The sequence below is a fragment of the Haliotis rufescens genome, unplaced genomic scaffold (assembly GCF_023055435.1).
Source record: "Haliotis rufescens isolate VD_foot unplaced genomic scaffold, xgHalRufe1.0.p SCAF_18, whole genome shotgun sequence".
NCBI classification, from domain to species: domain Eukaryota; kingdom Metazoa; phylum Mollusca; class Gastropoda; order Lepetellida; family Haliotidae; genus Haliotis; species Haliotis rufescens.
The window spans coordinates 1,068,842-1,084,566 of NW_025963868.1; the positions used below are offsets into that span (position 1 = coordinate 1,068,842).

The 15,725-nt window shown below is 39.0% G+C and overlaps 1 protein-coding gene across 1 annotated transcript; it reads left to right on the forward strand.

Annotated features, from left to right (window-relative positions):
- The first annotated feature begins 661 nt into the window (after positions 1 to 661).
- LOC124121833 (hemicentin-1-like) lies at positions 662 to 15,301 on the forward strand. The gene is made up of 13 exons (XM_046484911.2): positions 662 to 1,001; positions 2,995 to 3,161; positions 4,804 to 4,948; positions 5,556 to 5,819; positions 6,691 to 6,948; positions 8,218 to 8,475; positions 9,562 to 9,858; positions 10,193 to 10,300; positions 11,048 to 11,075; positions 11,979 to 12,013; positions 12,207 to 12,302; positions 14,358 to 14,474; positions 14,986 to 15,301. The coding sequence occupies exons 1-13, from the start codon at positions 911 to 913 to the stop codon at positions 15,009 to 15,011; spliced, it is 1,890 nt and encodes a 629-aa protein (XP_046340867.2). The 5' UTR covers positions 662 to 910; the 3' UTR covers positions 15,012 to 15,301.
- Positions 15,302 to 15,725: the final 424 nt, after the last annotated feature.

Genomic DNA, 15,725 nt, shown 5'->3' on the forward strand with positions numbered 1-15,725 from the left:
ATGTAATGGAGAAATCATAAAAATATGTGGATAACGGAAGTAGAATCAACGAGCACGAAGGGACGAGTTGACTCTATATCCGGAATCAACAAATTCGCTTGATTTCTCTGACTTAAGCAATGTTATGGGTAATAAATAATTTCTCTATTATTTTTCATTAAGCCCTATAGCTGCGTCAGTGTCTGCTTGTTTAAAATGCACGTTCAGAATTACTAGTGAATTGCCGGCCCAGAAACCAAGAGTAAGAACAACAGTGTTATGTCAAATTAAAAATATATGCCTTATATCATACACGTTATCTGCAAATATGCAACACACTTCTACAATCTACACTTTAGTCTAGACAATGATAAAATGTTAATACTTCAAAGGAGCATTTAACAGAATAATTCACCCGCTCTGAAACGCATGGTTCATGTTACAAACGGCTTAGCAAAAAGGTGCTGATGAAAATGAGATAGCAATACTTGTTTGTTTATACAAGAAAATGATGAAAATTTCATAAGAGTTATAAAAGTTGACGATATTCACTCACAAGCGATAAACTAACACTGTCCTCAATAAGAGGCTGTTTCCGGACACAACGCCCGTTGCTCATCATAAGTCTGACATTGTCCAACCCGGATATTATATGTATAAATAAATATCAATAAACATACGTTGAGTTGAAGTGAATGTATGGACACAGTTGTGCAGTATTTCAACACAAAATTAATAATGAATTACAGCCATGAAAGTTTGGGTACATCTCTGACTGAGACAAACATTCCGTGAATGACCTCACAAGCTTGGCCTGAATAGCCACTTAGCGAACACTTGACTTTGGAGTACTCTGGTACAGATACATGTCATTGTCCAACACGACGTCCGTAATGATCAACAACAATACTTCTTGAGGTGCAATTTATACATGGACAACAAGATGGGGTCTGCTTGGACATGGATCCTATCTGTCAATGTTGTGTTGTGTGCTCTGATCGGCATTCCCCACGGTACTGAAGGTGAGACATTAAAGTCATCATTGTTAGTGTTTAACGTCCACTCAGCAATATTCCAGCTATATGACGGCGGTCAGTCAGTAATCGAATCTGGACCAGACAATCCACTGATTGATATAATGAACATCGGTTCATGGAATTGGGATACGATGACATACATAAACCGAGAGTCTAACCACCCGATCCAGTTAGTCGCCTCTTACGACAGGCATGGGTTGCTGAAGACCAATTCCAACTCGGATCGTCACGGGTCTCATCATCATGGTGTTTTTGTGACGCTGGAACAAACCTTTAATTTTGTATTAAACCATGACAATCACTATCATGAATGCGGTGAATGGTAAACTAGAGCTTAGCATTGCCATTAAGAGGTATATCTAAGGCATGTAATGAATAACATGTCAGAATTTTAAGATCGGATTGGTTCATGTGATCTTAATAAAATACTTTGTATCCCGGCTGGAAGGGAAATAAATTACTGAGCAGGAGAGAAAATACCCTATACTGAGGGATGTGATGTATGATAACACAGGCAGGAGACACCCAAACCAAAGTTGCGTGTGTGTCAATGTAAGTGATTGAATATGTTTTTACGCCGCTTTTTTCAACAATATTCCAGCAATATCAGGTAGGTTGGCACGAGAAACGGACTCCACACAGTGTTCCCATTCGGGGAATCGAAAACGGGTCTTCGGCGTGATGAACAAACGCTTTAACCCCTAGGCTACCCACAGCCCTGGAAAGCCTGGGAATAGATCTGGTGAAGCAGGCAAAAACAGCAATGTTATTCCAGCAGACAAAGTTGTCACTAACTTCAAATACATTAAAAATATAATGAAACAGTGTGCTTTATATAACATCAGTAACGCTTGTCAGTTACACAATCACTGGCACTGATATATTTAGTTCACATATTTCGTTTTGAAGAGAATGAAAACATTCTCATATCGTCATCTTTACATAAGAAGTGTTTCCTGCTTTTAATTGAACGAAAAGAATAAAACATAGATGGCATTTTAAATTATAGATCTAATCCACTTTTGCTCTGTGAACGAGATATTATAAGCTGTAGTAGTAACGCGAGGGGTATAAGTGGTTTTGTGTGTCCCGCGTTAGGTTTATGATACTGCTACAACTTATTTATCTTGCTGTCATGTTTCTATCTGCCATTGTAAAAAATAATATAAAAAATAGAAAACAGTTGTTCTGTTGAGCTGAGGTGAACTTGTGCTGTGTTCCGTAAAGTTAATTTGCACATAAACAATGAGCAGGTTTTTGCTTCGCGGCGGGGTATAAGGGATTTATTCTTCCTCTCAGAATTATTTTTCCTCCTAGGCGGAATACATAGTAGTTTATCAAGATAACATGAACCAATTTAGATTTCAATGTTCTGACATAGAGGTAAGATATGTTCCTTTAGTGATTAATAACAAGCAAGGAAACGAAGACCAGTGTGGCATTTTCGAAATAAACATTAAGAGATGCCATATGCGCTGTTTGTTTTGAAATATTCCTATGTGTAAATTCAATGTATTCAATATGTTGAGCAATGAACCATTTAATGTCCTACAAAATATCATATGTTTTTGATCTTCGATACTCCAGTCGCGTCAAACCAAACTACGTTCAAAGATGGTACTTGTTGCTGTGTTTCATTAAGAGGGAAAAACAAAGACTCTTCAGCTCGATGTCAGTATACTATTTTTAAGTGCGGCACCCATTATAGACTGCGGCATGATAATTCAGAGGGTAAGCACAACAAAATCATCATACCCGAGGCAAGGGCGTTAACTGACTGTAAAAGGCCAGTTTCCACGTGGACACTGGACTTTTATAGTCCGTTAACTCCCTTACCTCCGGAAGATGTATGATACCGGCATCAGTCTGGACGAGTAAACGTACACACACGAGACACGACGGGACGCTAAGCCTCATTTTAATCACCTAAACCTACATAAAACAGTTTGATATCACCTCAATATGTTCTTCTCTTCAGCATGTGGAGGCAGATACACAAGCACGTCTGGTTCCTTCACCTCTCCCCACTATCCCAGCAATTACGGACAGGATATAAGTTGCACGTACACTGTTGACATCGGTTCTGCATTTGTCATCCTGTCTTTCCAAGACTTCAGCACAGAGAGTGGACATGACTTTGTGAAGGTAATTGGATTTTTCTTTTCTATATGAGTGACACAGTTTGAGTCATTCGAGATCATGGTGGCGTTCATATGGGGGATGTGTGGGGGATATTCCCGATTTGGCATTGGTGACAGAATTGGTGTCTGATGTGGTTCCCAGTTTTGGTTTGTGTCGTGTCTCCTCGTGTTTAATCGGGTTTGCGGTTGACCTGCCGTTGCGTGTGTTTGTGGCGGGTGTTTTTGGCTTAATACGCTCACCCTTTTGCGACACCCTGGTTTCATCTCTGTTTGATTGTGATTGAAAGGTTTTATCATTGTTTGGTTGTGATTGGATGGCTTCATCACTGTTTGATTGTGATTGGATGGTTTCATCGCTGTTTAATTGTGATTGGATGGTTTCATCACTATTTGATTCTGATTGGATGGTTTCATCACTGATTGATTGTGATTGGGTGGTTTCATCACTGTTTGATTATAATGCTTATGATATAGTCGGAATCGTACAATGGACTGCTTTTCACAGGGATTTCTTATGAGTATGGAAATGGTTTTGTCTTGTTCAATCTATAATGATAATATAAGCATCAGAACTTTTCACAGACTTTCCTATTTCCATGATTTATTTGTAACTTACAATGACACACAGATAACTAAAATAACAATTGACCAGATACGAATGTATCACAGACAGCGAAGGAAAGTTATCTATCTTCCAGCGTAACCGTATTTGACGTACGCATCACATAGAACAATACTTGAGTGAGAGAATTAGGTGTGTGAGCAAGAGAGCCTCTCCGAACATATCATATCACGAAGTGTTAGCAGGTGATAGGAAAGCTTACGAAATACCATCAGAATAGAATATGAGTAGAATACGAGTGTCAACTGATAAGTTCTAAGCCTCACAAAAACGGATTCATGTAATCGTGAATTTTGTTATTGTTGACACTATGTCTTGTACATAGGTATATATTGTACCCTTGTACACACCTGCAGGTCATGTAGTCGTTTACCCCATCGTTTCTTGAAGGTGTACAGTGACAGCAAGGGCCTTCTGGCATCACTGGAGGAAGTATGTCTGTACCCTTGTACACACCTGCAGGTCATTTAGTCGTTTACCTCATCGTTTCTTGAAGGTGTACAGTGACAGCAAGGGCCTTCTGACATCACTTGAGGAAGTATGTCTGTACCCTTGAAATACCTGCAGGTCATTTGGTCTTTTATTACCGACGTGGGATGAATATACAGGTGGTAAGATACTAAATCCGTACGTCCTTGTGGCGTTCAAGGTTGATTTCGTTGTAATCGCGAAACGTCATTCATTACGAGGCAGAACTGAAGCAATCTCATGAGACGAGAGATATTTACATACACTTTATCAAACCAAACAATATAGTCAAACGCATCAAATTCGGTTTGCATTCTATTGGTCTGTAAACGAACGAAAGTTGTGATGTATTTACACTTAAATATATATGTAGTTGGGTAAAAGATGAAATACCACACTCATTCTCGTTAGATACCATTTTTACGAAACTCGTGAAGTTTCATTGGTATTTGACCATGCTTTCGCTCTGTCCGATTCTGTAGAAAGTCCACTTTTTCGTAAAAATAGTATCTGACGAGAATGAGTGCAATATTCTCTGTCAATCTCAAACTTGAAGGTGTACAGTGCAAGCAAGGACCTCCTGGCATCACTGTCTGGTGACAACGCTGGATACGTTGTCCAGCCTGCGACATTCTTACGTGTTGTGTTTACTACTGATACATCTGGGAGCGGCAGGGGATTTAAAGCTGTATGGAAGCAGAGTAAGTATATGTACGGTTTGAAGGAACCTTTTTCCACGTCAGGTTGGAAGGACCATATATAGGGTACGTACTCGTTATTTTATATTATGAGATGCCCATCACCTCACAATTACGTATTGTTTTGAATAGGCTCAATCAATAATGTTTACTTAATAGAGAAATGATATTTATCTATCTGTCTGTCAGTCTGTCTGTCTGTCTGTCTGTCTGTCTGTCTGTCTGTCTGTCTCTCTCTCTCTATATATATATGTATTCATCAAATATTTTTTTATATTATGTATTATTATTTTATATATATATATAATGATACATAATAAAAACAAATATTTTATGAATAATTTGTGCGTATGGGAGAGTGCGTGATTGCGTGATTGCGTGTGTGTAGGTCTGTTCTCGTAACTGCTGTAATACCGTGTAGTGTTTTGTTGTTGTATATTGTTGTTTAACTGATATCTCGGACGTTGTAAACCAAATGCCCCCTCTCCGTGGTTAATAAAGCATTACCCTACCTTATCGTGTCTCATCTACTGCCATATAAATGTACATAGCCAAAGTCAGTATCGACCCATCCTAACTGCATGCATACACGTCATGCTTACATTTGCAGTAGCGGATGCCCCTTCAGTAACTGGCCTCCCAGCCATCATACACATGAACGAGTCTTCCAGTCTCATGATAGACTGTAGCACTTACACCAAGTACGACAACTCTTCAACTCCTACCTACAAGTGGACGCACGGTGCGGCTACTGTCAACACTGAGTCAGTGCTGCAGAGAAGGCACATCACCAGGAGGCAGGGGGGAGAGTACACATGCACTGTCAGCAATACAGTGGGCTCTGTGTCTGCCACAGTTACTGTGGATGTCCAGTGTGAGTTACATGTAATGTGATGCTACCTTTTACCAGAATACTTTTATTCGGAGGCATTCAAGTTCACACATAGTATTACTTCACCAGAACACTTCCGGCAAGTACACATCCTTGTTTAGAAATGAAATCCTGCTTAAGATTGTAACTGTTGTACTTTTGTCGACTGACTAATGTATTTTTAGGAACAATATACCACCATAAATATCCATTTATGCAGTTAGTGGAGATCTAACAAAATATTGCCATGTAGGAAATTGAATACCAGTACACTTGGGTGATAACGTTGTACTGATTCACCATATTTGCTTCTGAAACTGATTATTACTTTTTTCTCTCATCAGTTCTGCCATGACGTGTTGTATGAATGAATTTATGCTTGTGACTTGTATTTACCCATAAGAGACACCCGTACACGTATACCGACACACGCACTCACGAACACACAAACACGCACACACGAACACACATACGCGCACGCACACGCATGTTCATATAATGGAACACACACATGCACGTACAAACACATTACACGGACGCGTACACACACCCACGCACGCAAACACACACGCATGTGTACACCCATGCATAGCTGTATACTATGATTGTTTGTTACAATGCCTGTTGTCCGACTAACGGGATTGGGTGGTCAGGCTCGCTGACTTGGTTGATGCATGTCATCGATCCCAATTGCGTGGATCGATGCTCATGATATCAATCACTGGATTGTCTGGTCCAGACTCGATTATTTACAGACCGCCGTCATATAGCTGGAATATTGCTGAGTGCGGCGTTAAACAACAAACCAACCAACCAACCAACCAACCTTTCTAATATATAAGTGTATACTATGACTGTTTGTTACCATGCACAGATGCTCCTCTGATATCCGGGTTTCCGACTATCTTCTCAACGACTGAATACTCCCGTCTGGAGATAGACTGTAGCGACTACACAGTAGTAGGCAACCCTACATTGACCACCTACAAATGGACGACGAGGGGGTCTACCTTTACCAGCGAGTCGGCACTAGACAGAGGAAACATCAGCCGGAACGAGGGGGGACAGTATACCTGCACTGCCAGCAACGCAGTGGGATCAGTATCCAGCTCTATCAGCATTGATGTCCACTGTAAGGGCAACAGTCATTCAAAGTTCTTCCAACAGTATTGTTTTATGATAGCTTCTAGTGCAGGTAAATCATGTGGCATCACCAGTAACAAATAATATCTTTGAATGAACATTATGTCTAAAGTAAGATCACACTATTTAGGAAACATATTGTGTTAATACCGTCAATGTACTGATAATATCACACTATTTAGGAAATATCTTGTGTTAATACCGTAAATGTATTGATAATATCACACTATTGAGGAAGCATCCTGTATTAATATCGTAAATGTAATAATAATATCACACCATTTAGGAAACATCTTGTGTTAATACCTTAAATGTATTGATAAGATAGATCAATTTAGGAAACATCTAGTATTTACATAGTAAATGTAATAATAATATCACACTATTTACGAAACATCTTGTGTTAATACCGTAAATGTAATGATAATATCACACCATTTAGGAAACATCTTGTGTTAATACCGTAAATGTATTGATAATATCACACTGTTTAGGAAACATCTTGTGTTAATACCGTAAATGTATTGATAATATCTCACTATTGAGGAAAAATAATGTGTTAATACCGTAAATGTAATGATAATATCTCACTATTTAGGAAGCATCCTGTATTAATATCGTAAATGTAATAATAATATCACACCATTTAGGACACATCTTGTGTTAATACCGTAAATGTATTGATAATATAGATCAATTTAGGAAACATCTTGTGTTCATACCGTAAATGTATTGATAATATTGATCAATTTAGGAAACATCTTGTGTTCATACCGTAAATGTATTGATAATAACACACTATTGAGGACATATATTGTGTTAATACCGTAAATGTAATGATAATATCTCACTATTTAGGAAGCATCCTGTATTAATATCGTAAATGTAATAATAATATCACACTATTTTCGAAACATCTTGTGTTAATACCGTAAATTAATGGATAATATAGATCAATTTAGGAAACATCTTGTGTTAATACCGTAAATATAATGATGATATCTCACTGTTTAGGAAACATCCTGTATTAATATTTTAAATGTAATAATAATATTACACTATTTACGAAACATCTTGTGTTAATACTGTAAATGTAATGATACTATCACAGTATTAAGGAAACATTGTGTGTTAGTTCCGTAAATTCAGAGATTTGTTTAAAATTAAGTATTGATGTTGATTTTCTTTTCCTGACAATGATCCTCACCACATACCATTACCTATAATAGCATGTCAACGTGCCCCTTCTCCCGCACAGATGCTCCTTCAATATCGGACCTACCGTCCACATACCCAGTGAGGGAATCATCCCGTCTGAGCATATACTGTAGGCGTTACATCATACAAGGCAACCCTTCAAGCACAACATACAAATGGACCCATGACGGCTCTACAGTCAGCACCCGAGTTAGACTGAGCAGGCCAAGCATCACAAGACACGAGGCAGGAGAATACACCTGCACTGCCACAAACCCCGTGGGGTCTGCCTCTGTCCGTGTCAGGGTGGATGTACACTGTGAGTATACTGAAGGTCTTCCCCCAGCACCTCGATGCAGCACTCATTCACTTGGACCCTAAAAACAAACGTGTGTTCGACTCAAGCTTAGGCAAGAAAACTCTGAAACGTTACAATCTTCATGTTTTACACATGCATACTTCCTTTAATGTGTCCTGTGTACATTCCCGTCATATCGGGTGTGAAATAGATCAATACTATGGCCATGATCCTATGTCATATTCATATGTATGGGTTATTATATTACCATTTAAAAATAACTGTCGTAGAAGTTGTCTCGAGGCATATTTGGGTTACGAGGTAAACATTATGTGTGATGTGAGGTTGTAATTGATTATGCAGTGCCGGATTTGTTTTATATTTGTAGCCAACGCATTAAAATCAACATATAAGTAATGAGGTTGGGTTTGAGGAAGGTAGGATACTTATCTAACTATTCTACTACAACTACAACAATTACTACTACTACTATTACTGACTACTACTACTACTACTACTACTGACTACTACTACTACTACTACTACTACTACTACTACTACTACTGACCTGTGAAGATCCGGGGAGAATAGGTCTTTAGTAACCCATGCTTGCCGTAAAAGGCGACTATGCTTGTCGTAAGAGGCGACTAACGGGATCGGGTGGTCAGGCTCGCTGACTTGATTGATGCATGTCATCGTATCCCAATTGTGTAGATCGATGCTCATGATATCAATCACTGGATTGTTTGCTCCAGATTCGATTATTTACAGACCGCCGTCATATAGCTGGAATATTGCTGAGTGCAGCGTTAAACAACAAACCAACCAACCATGTAGAAAGTGTGACCAAATCACCCAAGGCTAACCAATTGGCTGTACAGAATGGCGTCCCTTTGGCGCGCAAGAAACCTTTCATAATGGATTCGCATCCCAGATTAGTGCTGATTAGTTTTTTTTGTGTGTCAGCCCCATACCCGTGGTCGTGGGTTTCACCAAAGTGGTAAACGTCGAAAGCCTTTCGGGCTTTCCTCCAACATCAAACTGAGGCTTAACTGCATTTCTTGTGACAAAAGGCGTTAAATCAAATACTCTAACATTTTATTCTAGCACCGCCCTTGGCACCTACAGACTTCCAGGTGGTTGCTGTAACTGATACAGCCGTATTACTGCAGTGGATCTCAAGCTACAACGGAGGTGCAAACCAGACATTTATTCTCATGTACAAATCAGACCTGCACTTGCACTGGACAACATGGAACGATGGCATAAGAGATCCAGGAAGAAACATTCAAGTCAGAGAAGACATCCCTGTGTTGACGCCGACCCAGGGATATCAGTTCAAGTTGCACGGCACCAATATCTATGGTGATGGGGAAACAGTCATACTTACTTCAAGAACGTTCTGTGAGTACTATTGCTTAATGCAAGAAACATATGTCGAATATGCATTTACAGCGATGTTCTCATCTGTAGCTAAAGCATAATTTGTTTTGTACACAACACTTTTGCATGTGAGCAGTTACAAGGTATCTTTGTCAGAGATTGAGATCATTCATAAGGATACATTTTGTGTGTTGAATTAGCGAACTGTTTCTGTGGCATTTAGTCTGGTGTAGTGTATAGTTTTAGGAATAACCGATTCTAGAATTATAATCCTGTCTATCGTTTGGTTCAATTCACGTATTAAATTCAACCTGCTTAGTGTTATTTTCTATATTGCTATCTTTTATGTCCTCAGCATCTGGGAATCATGAAAAAATAATTGGCCTTGGAACAGCACTTGGAGCTTGTGTTATTGTCATCGCAATTATTGTCATCAAAACTTTCCTACGCAGACAAACACAAGGTGTGAGAAGGGTATAATAATAATAACAGGCCAACAAACCTGATCTTGTCCTTTTTGATAAATCAATGAAATCATTTATATCATTGAATTTTCTATCCCCTTTGACACTAATGTGATTGACAAGATTGAGGAAAAATATGGCAAATAAGCGGACCTCGCTTTCGAAATGTCACGCTTGCATCCCAATTTCAAAGTTGTCCGACTCCCCATTGTTCTCGGTGCCTTAGGTTTGGTACCCCCCAATCTGTTGACTGACATTGGTAGACTACCTGGGTTTGCTACCAGGAATACAGCCCTTCTTAAAATCTGGGTAATGCAGGAGTCTTCACATTCTCTGAAAAATTATGGGTGGGTTCGACTAGGCAGCGCTTCCTGGGAGATGATGATGATGATGATGAGCCGAACCATCCTGACTGTGCCAGGATCACCAAAACCCTCTTTGCTTCATTTTCAATTTTAATGTGTAAATAATAATAATAATGATGATGATGACGATGATGATATAACAGTAAAATAAGTAACAGTATTTAAACATAACTCAGTAAACGAGTATGTAAATACTTTAATTTTGTAGTCAGTGCCATTGTGGATTTGTATAGCTGAGTGTGGATACACTCCATGTTGGTGTAAATCATTCCACGGTATAGGTCAGGACTCACTTGCAGCACAGACTAGTCATGACTCAATGTATTGACCACTCGTTGCTGTTATTAGATACAATGGATTGATAATAAGTTTACCTTTCAGATAAAAAGCAAACTGGCAAGATACAAATGTAAGTACATTTCAGACATAATACATCCAGTATTCTATAAACCTTTTTTCGACATTAACCATAATACAAAATCAATGTTTCGTCATTCTCCCAGCAGACACTTTTTCTGTCACTCAAGCAAGAAAAGCAGCAAAGTCCCAGTTTGCTGTACGACCTCCTCATTTAGAATCTACCACATTTAACAAGTTCATCTTGTTCAAGTTTCCAAGGAAATCACATACTTCATCATCCCTCTTCGTAGAAAATACCTAAATCATATTCCGAAGACTGTTACTCCAGTCCCCTATACCCCAAATACGCCTTTTCATAATGTCGGGGACCGTCTCCGTGGTCTTGTAGTAGAGCGTCCACAGGAGAGGTCCGGGGTTCGTCCCCGGCCGCGTCATACAAAAAGACTTTAAAGATGGTACTTGTTTTTACCCTGTCTGGCGCTCGGCATTAAGGGGCTAAAACAAGGACTGGTCGGCTCGGATTCAGTGTACTGTGTCTGAGTGGGGTAGTCATGTTAATCTGCGGCATGGTATCTCAGTGAACTAGCACTATAAATCGGCATCAGTCCGGACTAGTACACCATGGCACAGCAACGTGCATGGACGTGGCTATATACGTGCAATAATCTTGGACGCGATGTTAAACCCCATTTCACCTCACCTCATAATGCCAGGCTTCCTTTTGTTGATATAATGTATAACGTTTTCCCCCTATATCCTAAACACTCCATTTTATACTAATTCAAGGCTGTCCCGTGTTGCTATAATATCTTCGAGGAATACTTTTGCCATTCTTGATATAGTTCAGATTCATTTCAGTTCTTTTCGCCCAAAGCATATACACCTGCACCTTCACGGAACAGAAGCGTATCTCTTGACAAAGCATTATTTCATCTATTTTCTATTTATCAAGGGACACACAGATGCATTCTCGACCACTGGAACAGAGTAAGACAACCATATTCTTATTCATATAAGTACTAAACAACAATAATCATGCATAATAAAGCACACACAACATTTCTTATTTTGCATGAGTCTTTTCTGTTAATGAATACAAAAAATATATCACAGTTTGAAGTAATTGTTTGCTTTAAGACCATGATTATTTGTTTCTTATATGATACTTTTTCTATCCTAGGTGAAGGTACCAACACGTCCACTGCAGAACCATTGCGTCAAAATGAATACATAGACGTAAAGACACAAGTAGATTACCAGAGTTCTACAACTAAAGGTACGATTGCGATGATGTTGTTGTGAATATGTTCAACATTTTCATTTTGTGTTCTTCATCAATACTAACTGAAACCTTATTAAATTGTTATCTGAACTCTATAATCTCGAATTAATCGGACTTATTAAAATATACCTTGTACACGTGCATTACACCCGACACATATTTAATTGAGTCACTTGATGTTTCCTTATGCGCGAGCAAACCTATGCAATAAGGATCTTAGGATCACTTCCGCTTTAGTATAACTAATCTATGAATATTATAATTTACAAAATACGTATGCAACGAGCATATTTAGTCTGATAACTACGATTTGTTTGTGAGAGTTTGGGATGATTCTGTGTTAGCGAACGATGACTCATGTTTATGATTCATTGGACTCAATGGAGTAATTTTGGGGATGGTAAAATCCATGCCAAGATAAAATACTAAAGCAGTTTTTATGATTTTTTTTGCGATGCTGTCGCATAATGATAATGTATCGGTGCACAGATCTAGTTAGAAACATATTTGTCGTCGAAAACTAATCTAAGCGCTAAAGCGGCAAAACATACATGGCGGTGGAAGTCAAGGGCCCACTTGCACAAAGCGATCTTAGCGCTAAGATGATCTTAACTCCCATATTTTAACATAGGCTTACACAAGTCTTGGCGCTAAGATCGTATAGAGCTTTCAGTATAGTGCATTCTTGAATAATAATAATAATAATAATAATAATAATAATAAAAAGAAGAAGGATGACGACGACGACGACGTATCTGCCCCATGGAAGTTATATGCTTCATGTGTTTTGAAATAAGATTTAAATGTCACATTTGCATACGAAGTGTATTCGACAGATGAGGGACGGTTGTGCTAAAAGATCTGTATCCATAACCTTTGAGTTTGTATTGAGAAACAGACAGTCATGGAATACATGACACTTTTTTATGGATAGCAACTTCTTCGAATTCGTTCGTACACTGAAGGTGTCGTGGTGACAAGGATCTTGCTATTGTGACACAGGCAACAAGGTGATCCAGGTCCCCATTGTGGTAGATGATGTCATTATAGCACAGTTGGGTACACACTGGGTAGGAAGATATCTTGCTTTCTGTTAATGGTTGGCTTTTTTTAATTTCGGGACTTCCTTAAAGTTTCATTTTTTACCAATGATTGATGTTGGTATGGAGTGTCTTAGTTTGTGGCCAGGAAATATTGTGTTCACGATTTTTAAGATGTTCCGAACGGGCAGATGACATGTCCGACTTTACAACAGATTATTTTATTCTGTTGACTATGGGGCGTGAAGTGTCTCCATGGAGTTTTGTATCGACAGTTGCTATCCCTAAAAAGTGTTATATATGAATGTTCTCCCAATTTCTAAATGCCTATCAAAGACTTCAGACAATTATTGTAAGTCTTCTGACCGAAGTTATCTTTGTGGCTTGTATGGATTAAGATATTAAGTGTTTAGAGGTATGCTGGTGCTAGATATTTTTGACATTCGTAGGTAAGACAGATGACTTTAAACTGATCCTCAAGTCAAAAAGCGCTGTGCTTGTTTGTTATGGGAGTACTTTGGTATGGCACACCTTTCACCTGGGTAATTAATCAGGTATTGCGTCATGGATTCAGAAAGAAAATCTGATCAGATTGAAAATGTATTTTATACTGGCCCAGACGACTTTTTGTCACCGTGGAGTTACTGTGTTTGTTTTAATACCCCCAGTAGATGGATTTCATATGTGATTTTAATGCCATAGGAAGATGTTCTTAATATGTATATTTTAATAGCCACAATATGGATTTAATACCAACAGAAGAGGATGTAATATGTTTTTTTAAATACCAACAGGAAACGGACCAAATATGTTTTTTTTAAATTCCCACAGAAGATGGACTTCATATGTATCTTTCAATATCTACTGTAGATGGACGTGAAATGTTTTTGTAATACCAACCGAAGAGGGACTAAATATGTCCATTTTAATATCCACGGACGATGGACTTGATAAGTTTATTTAATACCCACAGTAGAATGACTAAATATGTTTAATTTAATACTCACAGACATGGAAAACGAATATGAGCAACTCGAACTGAAACCACCGCCAGCAATAGAGGCTTCAGACACAGACCTGTGTTGCCACACAGCTGACCTGAATAATGATAGTGTCACACGTACATGTAAGTGTTTTAACACTCACTCAAACGTAACAAAATGCTTTGACTTCAGTTTTGTTCACTGTGCAACAATGGTTGGTAGGTGTGTTGTTTAACGCCGCATTCCACAATATTGCAGCTATATGACGGCGGTCTGTAAATAATCGAGTCAATCCAGTGATTGATATCATGAGCACCCATCCACGAAATTGGGATCGATGACATGCATCAACCAAGTCAGCGAGCCTGACCACCCGAACCCGTTAGTCGCCTCTTACGACAAACATAGTCGCCTTTTATGGCAAGCATGGTTTCTGAAGACCTATTCTATCCCGTTTAAAACAGTCTGATAATAATATAGTGATGATGATGATGATGATGATGGTGATGAAACAACCCAAGCTACATGTGAGGTGCTGAAAGTCACATTACTATCTAACCCTACCGGGTACCCATATTCTACTAAATATGTGTATACTAGGATAGTATTACTGATTTCTTGTTGTTAAAGTGAGTCCATGGTGTTTGGTTGCAGATCCTATGTACGTGACCACCCTGTGACAAGTCATCATCCTCAGTCTGGATCGCATTCGACAGGAACTAACACAGCACTCACACTAAAACCGACAGGAACAATCTGTGGTCGAAGATGTGTTGGCCACATGTCGGGGACATGTGTTTACCATCAGTACTTTCCATTGAAAACGTGCGGACATCAACGCACATCCTTCATCTTTGAACCAAGGACTTCTATTGATACACACTTTTTTTTGTAAGGTGGAAAGCTGTACATTGGCTATTCACCAGAACCCGTACTGCACCTGTGGAGTGAAATATCAGAGTGAAGTGTTTGTTTGTTTGTTTGTAATCTAACGCCGCAGTCAGCAATATTCCAGCTGTATGACGGCGGTCTGTAAGTAATCAAGTCTGGACCACACAATCCAGTGATTGACATCATGACCAACGATATTCGTAATTGGGATACGATGACATACGTCAACCAAGTCAGCGAACCTGACCACCCGATCCCGTTAATCGCCTCTTTCGACAAGCAGGGACGCCTTTTACGGCAAGCATGGGTTGCTGAAGACCTATTCTACCCCGAATCGTCACGGGTACAGATTGAATTGAAACTAGAACTTGACGAATATAAATGTAACCAGCTGCAAACTAGGACGGTTTGTTACATTATTGAACTTTCTAATAAGCTTGAAGATTTAAACGCCTATTGTCATCTCTCCCCTCATAATTAGAATGGTATCCAACTATATTGAG